We start from the raw sequence: 14,049 nt of genomic DNA, 5'->3' as shown, positions 1-14,049 counted from the left end.
ATATTGCCCAAACAATTGATTAATGAGTGGCCTTATGGTGACTACTTTGAAGCGGTTTTCCAAGTGCTGTATAGAACGTAAAAGCCAAAATAGATATTTGAATTAGTGTGTTTTAAGGGAAGAGGAATGGAGGAAAGGATAAAAGGTTGTGAAGAATGAACATACAAATGGACAGGGAAAGCAGGGAGCAAAGTGTTCAAGGTATTTGTCTAATACATCTTGTGACCAAAAGCAGTGGGTATCACCTTCATGGCACTGACTGTGGCCTAGTATGAATCAAACAGCTTATTTTGCAACACAATAAATTGTTAACAAGCAATACGCCTCACTTCAGAGCAATCCAATTGTGCAGCTCAGCTAACAAAACCACTACCAATATATCACCAAAAAAGGATCTTATGAAAACTAAGCCCAAATATAGAAATGATCATTGAAACTCTAAATATACAATCTTTCTAGTGTAACAGACTATTATAGTCAAACTCAGGAATTATTTAAATATCTACAGCCAACACTGTCCCTATTTAGCATGGTGTAGAGGCTCCCACTTTCCTTCTAAGATTTTATTGATCTCAGACTTATTTAAAACTCAGCAACTGCAAACAGATGTGACTGGGCCAGTGTCAAACTCTCCTTAGTTGCACAGTAAATGCCTAACAAAAGGATGTGTTTCCAGTAAAATCAATAGTTTCTGAAGGAACTGCAACTCCTAATGTTTTGTCTATATGACCCCAACACAAAAATGTAAATAAAAATGTTCATGACAAACCTGTGCCTCTTCACACATTACGTATTCTCAAACTAGAGTGAGGTCAATCTTTCTGCATTGGTTTTATCATCCTACCTACTGTGGTTTTTGAAAAAAAGAAAGTCACTAAAAAGGTAATGGGGTCAGTTAGACCCTTCAATGTTAACCACTGGGGAAAATGGAAGTACTACACTTCCAAGGTCTTCGGGGATCTCTTGGATTCCAAACGTACAAAAATTTAAGTAAAACAAGATAAGCAAACCAGTGCCTTTTCTTTCTTTAAGTATTCTCAGAGCATGATGAGAACAACTGTTAGCACTGGTTTTGTCTGTATATCTGTTGTGGTTTTAGCATAGCAAAAAATGTCACTCAAAAAGTTATTGGGGTCAGTTAGACCTCAAATTAATTATGCAGGTATTCCAGCATCAGATTGTTTTTATTTTGATGCAGCAGTTATGATACGAGTACATGAATCTTTCAGCACTGTTTTTCCCATAGTTTCAGTGGTTTTTGTTTTTCAAAACAAAAGGGTCTTAGGGATTTGCAATAACACAGATAACATCTGCCTCACATATTATCACGTATTATCACAATAGTCTCCAGAAGAGACCATCAAACTGATTTTCTGAGACACCTATGCTTGCTAGGATGAGTTTTCTGGGGAAGCCACAATTGTCAATACATTTTTTGGCAAACCCACATTTGGCAGATGCTGTTGCTGGGACAAAGAATCACCATTGCATTGCACATGCACATTGCATGTCTGAATGTACATATAGTTTGGATTCTGCTGAATCACAGGTGGCATAACAAATCTTTGAGTAAGACCCGGCTGTTTCCCAGGGACCTGGGTATAGAAATGGTGAAGACCCTGGTGCAGGAGAGAATCACTGCAGCCTTGCCTCAGGGCTCTAGGGAACAAGTGTCTAGTGTGCTGGTCACAGACCCAGAGTCTGAAAAAACGAGGAAGTTGTTACATCTGTTCCAGAGGAGACTGAAAAACACATAAAAAATGCAATGTAAAAAACATCCTGGGGTCAGTTAAACCCAACATAAACGCTGTGCAGTGTGCTGCTTAATCTATCGAAGTTTTAACTTGTTCATAGTTTTATAGTTCACTGGTTATAAAAAAAGTCAGTTTTAAATGCATCCATGTGTTTTTTCCCCCAATTCTGACATACTGTGAGTCTCCAAGACCCCAATATAGAAATAGCTGTGTGAGGGTTAAAGGAAACCTACACATCACCAGATTAAGCACACTGCCCACTTGCAACTGCATTCTCTTATTCCCCCCTCCCCCACTTCCCCTGCTTTATGGCAGTCGGGGGGTCTCAATCCAGCCCCAAGACCTGCAATGTCGGTGGGAATGGGTGGGTTGCACTTTTAACAGTTCACAATAAATCTAAACACGTTTACTCTAGAACTGAATTCATTCAAGTGACAGAATAAATGTGCAAGAAATAAAGTTTGCTTCTGCTTTTAAAAGGATAGTCTATTTGAAATTTAGTGAAGTAGAAAATGAAGTACACCTATCTTTGAGGTGCACTGATAGCCACATTTTCCTATTTAAAAAACATCTCTTTCCATCCTTAATGCTGCATAAAAGATCCATAGAGATGCTGACTGACTAGACGGGAGAACTATGATAGTGATTATACACAGAGGGCTGTTATATGCCCAAAAGAAATAACGAAAGGGAAAACATTTCTTCAGACTGAAAACCACATTTCTATCTGACAGTGTCCCTCCCAGATCATCAGGTCTTCTTTTACCCCAAGTCCCCACTTCAAAGAGGTGAGGCTGAATGTGAACATAGCTACTCTGATTAACTTAGGATGAGGGGCAAAGCACTGCAATATGATGAGGCCCTTCTCCTTGATGAGCACTGCCGCTGCAGCGTTCCTAAACACAAAGAGCAAGGGAACCAAGTAGAGTCACTACCATCAGCAATATTAACAGTGGCAGACAGACAGACATCTAATAGCTGTAATTTAAAAATATGGATACTTTGTGTATAGGCACATTTTATTTACACACACGTATTTCTCTGTATGTGGCAACACATATTACCCCATGTTACATAATACAGTACATCTATATTTAAGTGGCCCATCGTGATCAATGGTAAAAAGGCAAAGTTCTCTGCAGCAAAAGGAGTATGCTATGGCCCCTGCCACCCCCCGATCACTACTACTTTCAGATAAAAAGAAAAAAGCTAGCTTTGTTAACCAAAAAAACTCTAACAATTCAGAGCTTCAGTATTAAATCCCACCAGTCTGTGAAGATCAGACATCCCTAAATTTAGATGTCCTCTAATATTATGGAGGTGGACATGATTTCCCCAAAGCAACCTCTTTTGTTTTAGAGTCCTCTCAAAGGTTGGAACAAGAGCACAGGAAAACTTTTCCCTCAGAGCCTCTCATTCAAAATTCTATCTTAACTTGGATGAGATTTCTTATGAGATGGAAACGTGCTCTGGACTAAACTACAGAAGTGGCATAGATCAGGAGAAAAAAAGGGTGTCGAACCCAACTCCAATACTTATTTGCCTGTACTCACTTTTCAAAGCAAGGCTTCCATCGGACAAGCTAATATGAATACTGAAGGGGATAATATACTGGCTTCCTTTTCACTCAGATGTCTACACTGGAGTACAGAAGCAGGCAGTGTATGACAGATTAATCAGACACTATCCCTATTTGGTACAATCCATTACTCAAAACTGAAAGTAAAGATTTTGTATTTATTTTTAAACTGCCAACACAAACTAGGTATCCTTTATGTACGTACATACAACATAACATGAATCTATCCCCCATGGGTGATAGGGGACACACAAAAACTTGGAAAGACACGACGTTTAGCAGAACTGCGGATCCATCCCGGCTTTAAAAATCTGCACATTAGTTCTCTGAGCCCAAGATTGGTTTAGAGGTGCTGGCCAGCTTTAAACTCTGCAGTTAACACAGGCGAGTGAGTACATTCAGCACACTCAGAAAAGGGGTCAGTATAATCTCTGGCAGGCCTGGGGAGAATGCGGTTCCTAGAGTTCAGTAAGTCAGGACTACACTGTGTCACAAGATGCTGAAATCTTTCACAGATTTGCAAAACCTATATTAGGTGCCCAAATTTGACCTCTGGAATTACCTGCAATTTTGACACACACTGCTATAATAAAAGGGCTTATGCTATATCAGCCTTGGGTTATTTTACTTGTGAAAAGTATGAGTTTAAGAGTACAAGAGGTAGCACTGGAGTGCAATTCAAGAGTCTGGCTTGAAACATGTTTGCATAATGATGTGTGTCCAGGAGAAGCTGCAATGAATAACATGAGGGTGACACACAGTGGAACACAAGCTTAGTGATTAAAGGGGATGCATAAAAGTAAGACTAAAAATAGTTACTATCACCATTCATCTAAAGAAAAGGGAAGAAAGACATCAATCACCACCTCCTCCAGGGAACTGACCCTTGAGAATGCCATCCTTTTACTTTACTTTTGCAAAACAGGAATTTGTTGACACGAAGTTTGAATAAGCAGCTGAGAAGCAATCCCTTTTCTATATAGCACAATGGAAATGGACTCCACCACATGCCACTACACTAAAGGACAAAACCATCATTACAACAAACAGTGAGGGTGTAAATAAGACACCAAACTATTTGTGGCCTGGCTATCAACCAATTTCCAGGATCATGTAAACATAAATATTTTGGATTTATACTCACCTGTGCTCCTGAAACAGGGCCAAAAGGGTTTGGTGGTCTCATGATAGGTTGGCTGTATATTAAAGTTGGTTGTGTCATTACTGGTACACCTCCCATCTGTGTTGGCTAAAAAAAATCCAGAACAGCATAGAATTACAAAACACAGTTAAACACACTGGGGGTGGAGGGTCGGGGTGGGGTGAAGAGTGACTCTTCGCATTTGGCCTGATAAAACCGGAAAGGACTTCTGAAACTGGACTATAAATTGAGGGTCCCTAAAAATGAACATTGCAGCATAGATGCTGAAGCTGTTTCTATGTAATCTTCCCCCAAAACGTGTGGGGCATCGAAGCAGCTGTTTATAATATATGAAGAAATTGTGTTAGCACCACAAACACTGAGATTTTGACAGTTCTCCCCTCTGCATTATGTTGGAGGTACTAGAAAGCAGAAGTCACCTTACACAACATGGGTATTTAAACATGCCATTGTTGTGGCTGTTTTGCACTTTCAAGAACTGATGAAATACGTATATACAATCAAGATAATGAGTTAATTCCCAATTTGTCTGACCGAGAAGTCTAGGTTTTCTGAAGGAGATATTGTCAGGTTAGAGTTCAGATGTAAGACTCTCACACGTGGTAACACCTTTTCTTTTTTTTCTTTTTTTTATAATTAATTCTAATTTTATTTTCCCCACAGCAATGTTGGGTGTTTTTGCATTTCACTCAGTCATGACAATAAAAATATGTGGATCAATTTTGTTCTCTTTTTAAGCATATTGACCTAACTATAATGTGAACACCCACAGTTCAGCCACTGTTTAGTGGAAAAACCTGGTACTATTAACCTCAAAATGCAGCAAAGTTGTATCCTAGTTAATTTGTTTACAATAGCAATTACCCACTAATGGATGTTTAACAGGGGCATCATTCTTGGAAAAAGATCCCCAGCTGTGGCAATCCTGAACAAATCTGGACTGTTTTCAGAACACAGTAGGAAACCTCCTATTGCACATAGCCCATCCTTCAATTATGAGGCCTCCAGAACACATCATGCTGAGGTGATGGAAGCTTTAAACAAGTAATAACAGCTGGATAAAGTGGTGGAGTGTAGGCTCCTATACAGGATTTTTTGTGCAACCCTTCCTTCTGTGTTTGGTACTTAGCTACCGTGGTGGCAGGTGCCTTTTGGTAGGGTTCAGAGGAAATTAAATTCAGAAGGAATGGTTAATTATCTAAGCAAACTTTAAACCTGAATTAACAATAGCATTTTTGTAAATATAGTCACTAATTAATTAGTAAAACAACTGTGAGAAAGACTTTTCAATTATTTAGCAGAAGAATTATTTTTAGACGTTTCTCCCTCCATTCAGGAGCAGGCCCAGGTGCATATAACTCTTCCCTTATTAAGTAATGTGGTCCTCATTCCTCTTAAAATCTACACAGAATTGTCTCATTGATATCTGGATTAACTGGACAGTTGGAAGTCTCCACCTTTTACAGTTTTTTCAAGGCAGTACTTACTGTGATAGCAATGCTCCTAGCATAGTGCAAAAAAGGGATGCATCCGTGTTAAGGGTCGGTAACAAACTTACTGTGATGTTTTCACCATTAGATTTTCTTGTACCATTAATTATATGGCAAATCGGTCTAACATACATGGTGGGTGAAGATGTAGGGATATTAAAGAAGGTTTATATTAGACATGGTTTATATGAAAAATGACTTATTGTTAATTGATGCCTCATAACTAAAGGTTTATGTTAAAAGTAAATTTGTGATTCTAACCTGCAAGCCACCAGCTGTGTCTGTGTGAAGCCTGCTCAAAGAAATACTTTGTATAAAACTTGTTAAACATTAATTAACTCTAAGTAAGCCAAAACAGTAGCTGTTATAGTGTATAAATAGAGACCCCCACCCTCTGTAAGTTTTCATCTCACTTTATCTTTAATTGTTAAAAGACAGGGAGTCTCACATAAATTGGTAACACCCCAAAAAGTAAAGAAACAGTGAAATAGATGTGATTAAGATAGAGAATGTATGTGACTGAATGGTTAGGGAGTTACCAGTCTGAAGAATTCAGTGTTGGCTGAAGAAGGTGTCAAGTGGGATCAACCAGATGACCCACCACACCTCAAAGGAAGGAAAAACAAGCATCTGACAGAATGGAGCCAGCCATCTGCTGATTGATTTAGCAACAGCAGAATGAGGCAACTCCTATGAACTAACATAGGGAAAAATCCCTATAAAACTGGACTCTAAAGACTGAGGACTTTGAGTCTATGGTTCTGATACCAACCTCCAGGAGCATCAGAGGCATCTGACACAGACTCGGCTCCATCCTCATGACCAAGGTACCTGGCCAGTAACTTGGCATGAGCAACATCTAGGCTGGTAACTATAACATCTATACAGAACCTGAATGAATGATTGTGTGAATGAATATGTGTGTGTGTGTGTGTGTGTGTGTGTGTGTCTGTGTCTGTGTGTGTATAAGGAATAAGTAGTGATAGAAATAAGTAGAAAAACATTGTCTTTTGTTTTGTTATGGTATTTACAATAAATGTGGCATCTTTGCCTTATCCCTCTTAATAAGATCCTGCTGATTTTTTTTTTATTATATTGGTACAACATTTTGGTGGAGAATAGCGAAAGGGGGATTATTGGTATTTTTGCCTCACTTATTGTAAACCATTCTGTGTGCACACAACCGGCTCTACAGAGCACGGTTCTATTCTTGGTTAACCAAAACTGCTGGCCCCCGTGTAGGTAGCAGGAAAATAAAGAGCTCATAAAGATTGTTAACAAAACCTGCTGGCCCCCGGGTGGGTAGTAGGAAAAGTAAAATTGTTAACAAAAACTGCTGGCCCCCGGGTGGGTAGTAGGAAAAGTAAAATTGTTAACAAAACCTGCTGGCCCCCGGGTGGGTAGTAGGAAAAGTAAAATTGTTAACAAAACCTGCTGGCCCCCGGGTGGGTAGTAGGAAAAGGAAAATTGTTAACAAAAACTGCTGGCCCCCGTGTGGGTAGTAGGAAAATTGTTAACTAAATCTGTTGGCCTCCGTGAAGGTAGCAGAAAAAGAAAATATATATATATATATATATATCAGGAGCAACAAGAGGGTCCCAGGGACCAGACAGTGCTGCTCGCTGAACAAAATTTAAAATGTTTAAGAAAAGGCAAGGGAAAACTCGGCTCCATCCTCATGACCAAGGTACCTGGCCAGTAACTTGGCATGAGCAACATCTAGGCTGGTAACTATAACATCTATACAGAACCTGAATGAATGATTGTGTGAATGAATATGTGTGTGTGTGTGTGTGTGTGTGTGTGTGTGTCTGTGTCTGTGTCTGTGTGTGTATAAGGAATAAGTAGTGATAGAAATAAGTAGAAAAACATTGTCTTTTGTTTTGTTATGGTATTTACAATAAATGTGGCATCTTTGCCTTATCCCTCTTAATAAGATCCTGCTGATTTTTTTTTTATTATATTGGTACAACAAAGAGCGAGATTTCTATATATTTGTGTTGCTACTTCAGATTTGAAGTTCTAGAGACAAAGATCTGACCAATATACAACTACATGAGTTTTCTTTCTTCATGATGTTGAGTCTCCTGAAATATAGCTTTAAGTATTTCCTTAATAGTCATCCAATAAAACTCTTCTGCCTCAGTAAGGACATTAAAAAAGGGGAGACGCTAAAGAAGAGTTCTCGGAGTTATGGAAAGATGAAAACCTGAGGGAGAATTTAGTAACTAATGGAAGATGAACAAGGAGCTTGGTGACTACTTCATTCAATACATACTAAATGTATGGAATAAGTCATCAAGGGGCTAGGTGAAGAAGAAAAGGGTAGAGATGAGGTTTAAGAGCCATAGTTTATTTTTGTGCAGAAAAATGGGATTGAGTGATTCAGCGAAGAACAAACAAGAGGAACTGATATTAAACCTACTTAACACGTTTAGGCCAAGTGACATATTGCTCCTAGAATGCTTTATGTTTGCAGCTACCTCATAATAAAAGTAACAAGTAAACCATATTTATGGCAAATTAAGTAACAGGAAATTTCACTAACCATTCCATATCCCATCATTCCTGTTGGTGTTGTAGCAGGATAGGCCATTACAGGTGGTGCCTGACATAGAAAAGAGATAACTCTGAACTGCATGGAAGACTGACTGAGATGCATACAAGATAATACATTGCCTTTAAGTGTCAAACGGAGCACTGACTAGACAGCATGTTACTAATATAGCAAAAAAGATCAACTGACACCTATTAGCATTTGTAGGTTTCTGTTAAAGTTGATCTGATTTCAGATCAATTGCAATACTTATGCTCAAGGTTTCTAGAAAGACTTGACATATGTATAAATTACAGACAAGAGCAAATCTGTTAGGGTTTTGACTCATAGTAATCTAAAGATCCACCTAGAGATTTCTGAGTCTTCAGTCCAAAGAATGTATAGAGATCTAAATATGTATGTTTTGTACTTAATAGGAAATGCAGGAAATATTTACATATAGTATCCACAAATAAAATCAATATGATTATATGACAAAAGTGAATACTGCCCGAATCCTATGAAGTATAAAACTTACTACTTATTTTACTGAAGTAACTGTGCCCAGGTAATTCTAAAAATGGAACCAATATAAAGGCCAAGTTACTGCGGTTATAGTAAAAACATCAGAAGTTCTCTCTTTCCAAACTAGGCTACATACACACTAAAGATTTTAGGGGGGGTATCCATTACCTTAGCACTGATACAGCTGTGCCAGTCCTAGCAGTGGGAGTTCTAATGCTGGCTGGCTTTCAATGTTTTACCAGCTTGCTGTCTAACCCAATTCATAGTAGGTCTAGGTGACATGGTAACACAGTTCAATGCTGGTCACTGGTGGAGTTGCACCTGTGCTAGAGCAATGATAAGAGGTAGCCCTAAAATCCCAGTGCAGACACTGTCCCACAGTATTTACAAGTGGGTACAGAACATTGATCTGCTACTCTAAAATGAGTTTCTTTTCAATTGTTAGGAATACCCTAGTTATTACAATGCATTAAAACATGGTAAATCACTACCAATACCATTCAGTCTATATAAATTAACATTACATGACAGCTATTGTGAAGTGGAAGAATGAGACTGGCATCCCTGCTCTAGGCTTTATCTCTGTCAACAGTAAACTGATCATATATCCCCTACTGTTTAAAAAATGCAATGCATATATAAAAACCCTCTGATACCTCTTAGAAAGCAGGAGGCAGCAAAAGATGTATTCTGTTTAAAAGCAATTCTGCATACTTATATATTCCTTCCTTTGTCTTTCCACTTTCCCATGTTCCTGACCCTATTTATTAGGGCAGACTTTTGCACGGAGACAAGAACTTTGTCTAAGAACATTATCTAGTTGAGTACTTATCAAGTACCAATAGACTGTGATATCTAGGGAACTTGATCTGCTCCACCTCCTGTTAATCCCTCATTTGCAATTAATAATGCTCTGCTTGTGACATCCCAGTTCTTCGCTGTGGAAATTATAATTCATGACACTACAGAAGACTGAACCAGACAAACTCCAAGATCATGCTTTCATGCATGTCTCTTATATTACAAAGATTTTATTTGGGAAGAGACTCTCAAGGAAAGTGGCGGAATAATTGTTACTTGTGTCATTCAGAACTACACTGGCGAAAGATATGTTGTAGGGAACAATATTCCACAGGCAGGTAATTTCACCCTCACAACCCAACCCCAGAAGTGTGATACAAGGAGGACTAGTTCTGAATAGAACATTAATTTTCTGAGGTATCAGCTGCTCTTTAATATGCACTAGCCAATGGTAATTAGCATTCTAGTAGCTATTAGAACAAGTTTCAGTGTTTAAAGAATTACCTAGATTGTACAGTAACTATCTAAATATTATTCAGTTCAAAAAGCTTTGAACATTCTTTAAATCATTCACATTATATGTATGTGTACACATACATATACACACAAATGCTCTCTCTCCTCTCTCTCTGTATCTATATCTATATCTATAGAGTGCTCCAGAACAAACTTTACATCCTCCACTGTTAAAATTATCCCATAATGAAAACTAAATACAGGGAAAGACCAATATTGTTGAAATACAAAAAGATGATCTGTGAGTAAGACTGCATTCCTCCAAGAAAACAATGCACAAGTTATTGCTTGCCCTTTATAAACTTAATCATGAGCTGGGATTTTCTCTTAGTTTATTTGAACATAAATGACATATTGGTCTCTCCCTACTTGAAAACAAGATCTACAATAAAAGTGAATAAAGTGCCAATTGTAACAGAAGCCTGTGAGATTTCATGCAATTATTCAAACACACACAACTTATCTTCAAACTTTACCAGATGCATTAAAGGCAGCACAGACACAGACCCAGCTATCTGGCAGCAAATGGCATAGTTTTAAGCAAGGAAAAAAAAATCTCAGTATTTCCCATGCTATCATTCGAGTCAGGAGCCTGCAGAACACCCATGAGATTTGTATATGCTAAGAAAAGCTCAAATCTTCTGCACACCAAAGATCTTAATATGAGAAATGTGTAATAGCAGGAAGGTTATGAGATTCTGCTACAGCAGTGGTTAATATAGCATGCCAATTGATTGCAAAAAGGCTGTTGGTTTTTTTTTTCACTTACGTATTGTGGAAAATGCATGCCATTCTGTATTTTCCGGGGAGAACAATTACATAATGCAATAATACTGGATTAGAAACAAGTACTTACACAACAGAATATACACAGATAGCATTTTAGTTCACAAGTATACTTAATGTCTGCCCTAAAATAAAAACTCTTGTAATTCAAGTCATTGAATAAATCTTTTAAGTGACACTGGCAAGGTTGATGGGTTTCATACCTGTTTGTATAATCCATTTATTTGTGTGTGCACTTATTTTCCAAAAACATATTCTTCCTAGTTTTCAAAAGTTTATCAAGCAGCAGCACAGCGCTACAATAAATAGACTAATGGACAAAGTGGAGAAGAATTTGATGAACAAACCAATTTCCTCCTAAGTTTTTTCAAACAATTTAATAGTGAGCAAAAGGTTTTGTATAAAACAAGATGCCTTGACAGTGTCTTTAAATATTAATAAAAGAACTGGTTAGAAATGGAATGATATGTTACAAGATATAAAGATATCGTATATTGTGCTATGACAACAATTAAGTATTTTCAAGCACATGAGAAATATCCAACTGCTAGCAAGTCATTCAGGTAGTAGGTGAGTACTACAGAAACTGTAATATCCACAACCACTTTCACCTGCATACAAGATCTGAGTTGGCAGCTGCCACCCAAAATGAGAGCAGGTAGATGACCTGAAGAGAGAGATTGTTTCTCTTTCCAAATCTGTAACAAATCATGTGTTTCATTGTTAAATCACAAAATTGTTTAATACCATTTGATATAATAGCTCAAAACACTTGTTTTGTTATGTTTACTATGCTTGTATACTATTCTCCAGTTTGTGGTAAAAGAGAGAGTAGAATTTACACATGTAGGTCCCACCAGCGTAACTGGGAGCTGCTCAAGTATATCCTTTCCTCCCTCTCTCAGCACATACATTAATGGATGGGAGAACAAACCACTTTGGTAAAAACACGTTATCCACAATACATGCCATCTGTAATGGAGTTGTAAACTAGAGAAAAATCAGATTGGTCACTGAAGGTGTTAAGTGGAGACATGTATTAAAAGCAAGCACACACTTCAGAGTGTGACTGTACTAGTTGTACACATTTCTAAGGCACCTATCCCTGTAACATCACTTCCCACACCCTTGGGTAGCAGAAGATGCACTACTTCCTGCCTCAAGTCACAGAGCAGGCTCAGTGTTGTGACATACAGCAGTGGTTCTTAGACAGTCCGTGGAGCCCCAGGCTAAGGGGTCCATGAAAGGTAGTGGTTACCACAGAACAGTGGTTTTCAACCTAGCGGCCTGCAGACTTGTCTAAGATTTTCAGTGGGGTCCATGCTGCCATTTGAACAGGTTTAAAACCAATGACATACAGCTTCACCACACAGTATTATATTTCAAGAGCAAGTATATTTCCACACTTCCAAACAGCATTCAGAATGAAGAGTAGCCCCAACCATCACCACTATTTCCAAAAGGTCAAGTTACCCTACTCAAATAATTACTAAGGGTTTGATGCTCTACAACCTAAGTTTCTGCCCTAGCAATACTTTTAGTTTACAGTATAAATTCACGCTCGCGTTACAGAATAAGTCACATGTAAGTCTGCCACGGAGGTCATGGAAGACAGTCAGCAGGTACAACTGACTCCAGAGCCGCTGGAGCATCTTGGGTGGCCCTGGGCCACCCCCCCCCCCCAGCAGCAGTGGCAGCAGTCCCAGACTGTCGCCCCTGGAGCAAGCATGGGGTCTCCAAGGCCTGTCCCAGTACCAATGGGTACCCTGGAGCCCCCACTTCAGAGCAGGGGGTGCCCCACCTCCCCTCCATACCAGCAGACGACCTCCCCACCCCTCCAGTTGTGCTCCTGGAGCCCCCCAGAACACCCAAGATTTAGTCAGGAGTATACAGTACAAGTCATGGATAGGTCACAGAGCTGTGAATTTTTTTATTTTTTTTTTTAATTGCCTGTGACCTGTCCATGACTTTTAGTAAAATTACCCATGGCTAAATCTTAGCCTTAGTCATATGCAATGAAACAGCATATCTGATAAAGGGGAAATAATCTAAATGAAGTTGGCCATCCAGTTACTTTTACTATAGCAATATACATTCTCAACCTGACCATTTATTATTCAAATAATCTTCATAACCTATCCACTGTAATTACTCATCATCTCCACAACTTTATATTGCATGTTTGCCTATATTTTAAGTTACATAGATTCACTACTTCAGAATCTTCATTCACTTACAATTGTTGGAGCATTCCATGCAGTTGTGGGTGCAACCTTGGGCTGCCAGTTGGAACCACCAGTTAATTTCTTTTCGCCTGGCTGAGTCCAATTGACATCACTTCAAATAAATTTTTAAAAAATGTTAGAAAACAGATTTTCTTTGCACCATCCTTACATATAGTACATTAGTCAAATAAGCTCGGTCTTTCCACAAGGTGAAAATCTACATTAATACTGACCCCTTAAGAGCTTAGTACTAACTCCTTAAGAGCCTAGTCACCAAATCAAGTTGTACAGTCACAGTAAACCTGGTCTGGACTAGAGAAAACATACATCAGATTCAGCTAACAGAAGCTTGCTAAGATTGACCTAAACTCAACTACTTTTCTTAGCCTAGATGCAGTGTAATACTATTAGCTCCATTCAGGGGCGGCTCTAGAAAATAGGCTGCCCCAAGCAGCCGTGCGCAGCGCCGCCCCTTTCCCGGTCCCGCGGCCGGTCCCCTCTTCGCGCGGCTCCGGCTGAGCTCCCGCAGGCATGCCTGCGGGAGCTCAACTGGAGCTGCGGGAAGAGGGGACCCGCCGCAGTCATGACTGCGGTAGGTCCGCTCGTCCCGGGCTCCGGTGGACCTCCCGCAGGCATGCCTGCGGCAAGTCCACCGGAGCCAAATGCCGCCCCCCA

The 14,049-nt window shown here is 39.2% G+C and overlaps 1 protein-coding gene across 9 annotated transcripts in view; it reads right to left on the bottom strand.

Annotated features, from left to right (window-relative positions):
* Nucleotides 1–14,049, bottom strand: part of PICALM (phosphatidylinositol binding clathrin assembly protein) — a 163,543-nt gene that overhangs the window by 14,605 nt on the left and 134,889 nt on the right. For 5 of the 9 annotated variants that reach the window (XM_045020395.1, XM_045020381.1, XM_045020402.1 and 2 more), the window contains 4 exons: nt 13,387–13,486; nt 11,133–11,156; nt 8,534–8,593; nt 4,478–4,582 (listed from right to left, as the gene is read on the bottom strand). In XM_045020395.1, the coding sequence (XP_044876330.1) occupies nt 4,478–4,582; nt 8,534–8,593; nt 11,133–11,156; nt 13,387–13,486 (289 nt within the window). The remainder of the gene's footprint in view (nt 1–4,477; nt 4,583–8,533; nt 8,594–11,132; nt 11,157–13,386; nt 13,487–14,049) is intronic. The other 4 variants (XM_045020387.1, XM_045020417.1, XM_045020431.1 and 1 more) reach the window with 2 other exon arrangements.

The sequence above is a fragment of the Mauremys mutica genome, chromosome 1 (assembly GCF_020497125.1).
Source record: "Mauremys mutica isolate MM-2020 ecotype Southern chromosome 1, ASM2049712v1, whole genome shotgun sequence".
Lineage (NCBI taxonomy): Eukaryota > Metazoa > Chordata > Testudines > Geoemydidae > Mauremys > Mauremys mutica.
Note: the sequence above shows the minus strand (reverse complement) of the source record. Positions and strands in the feature narration are given on the sequence as shown.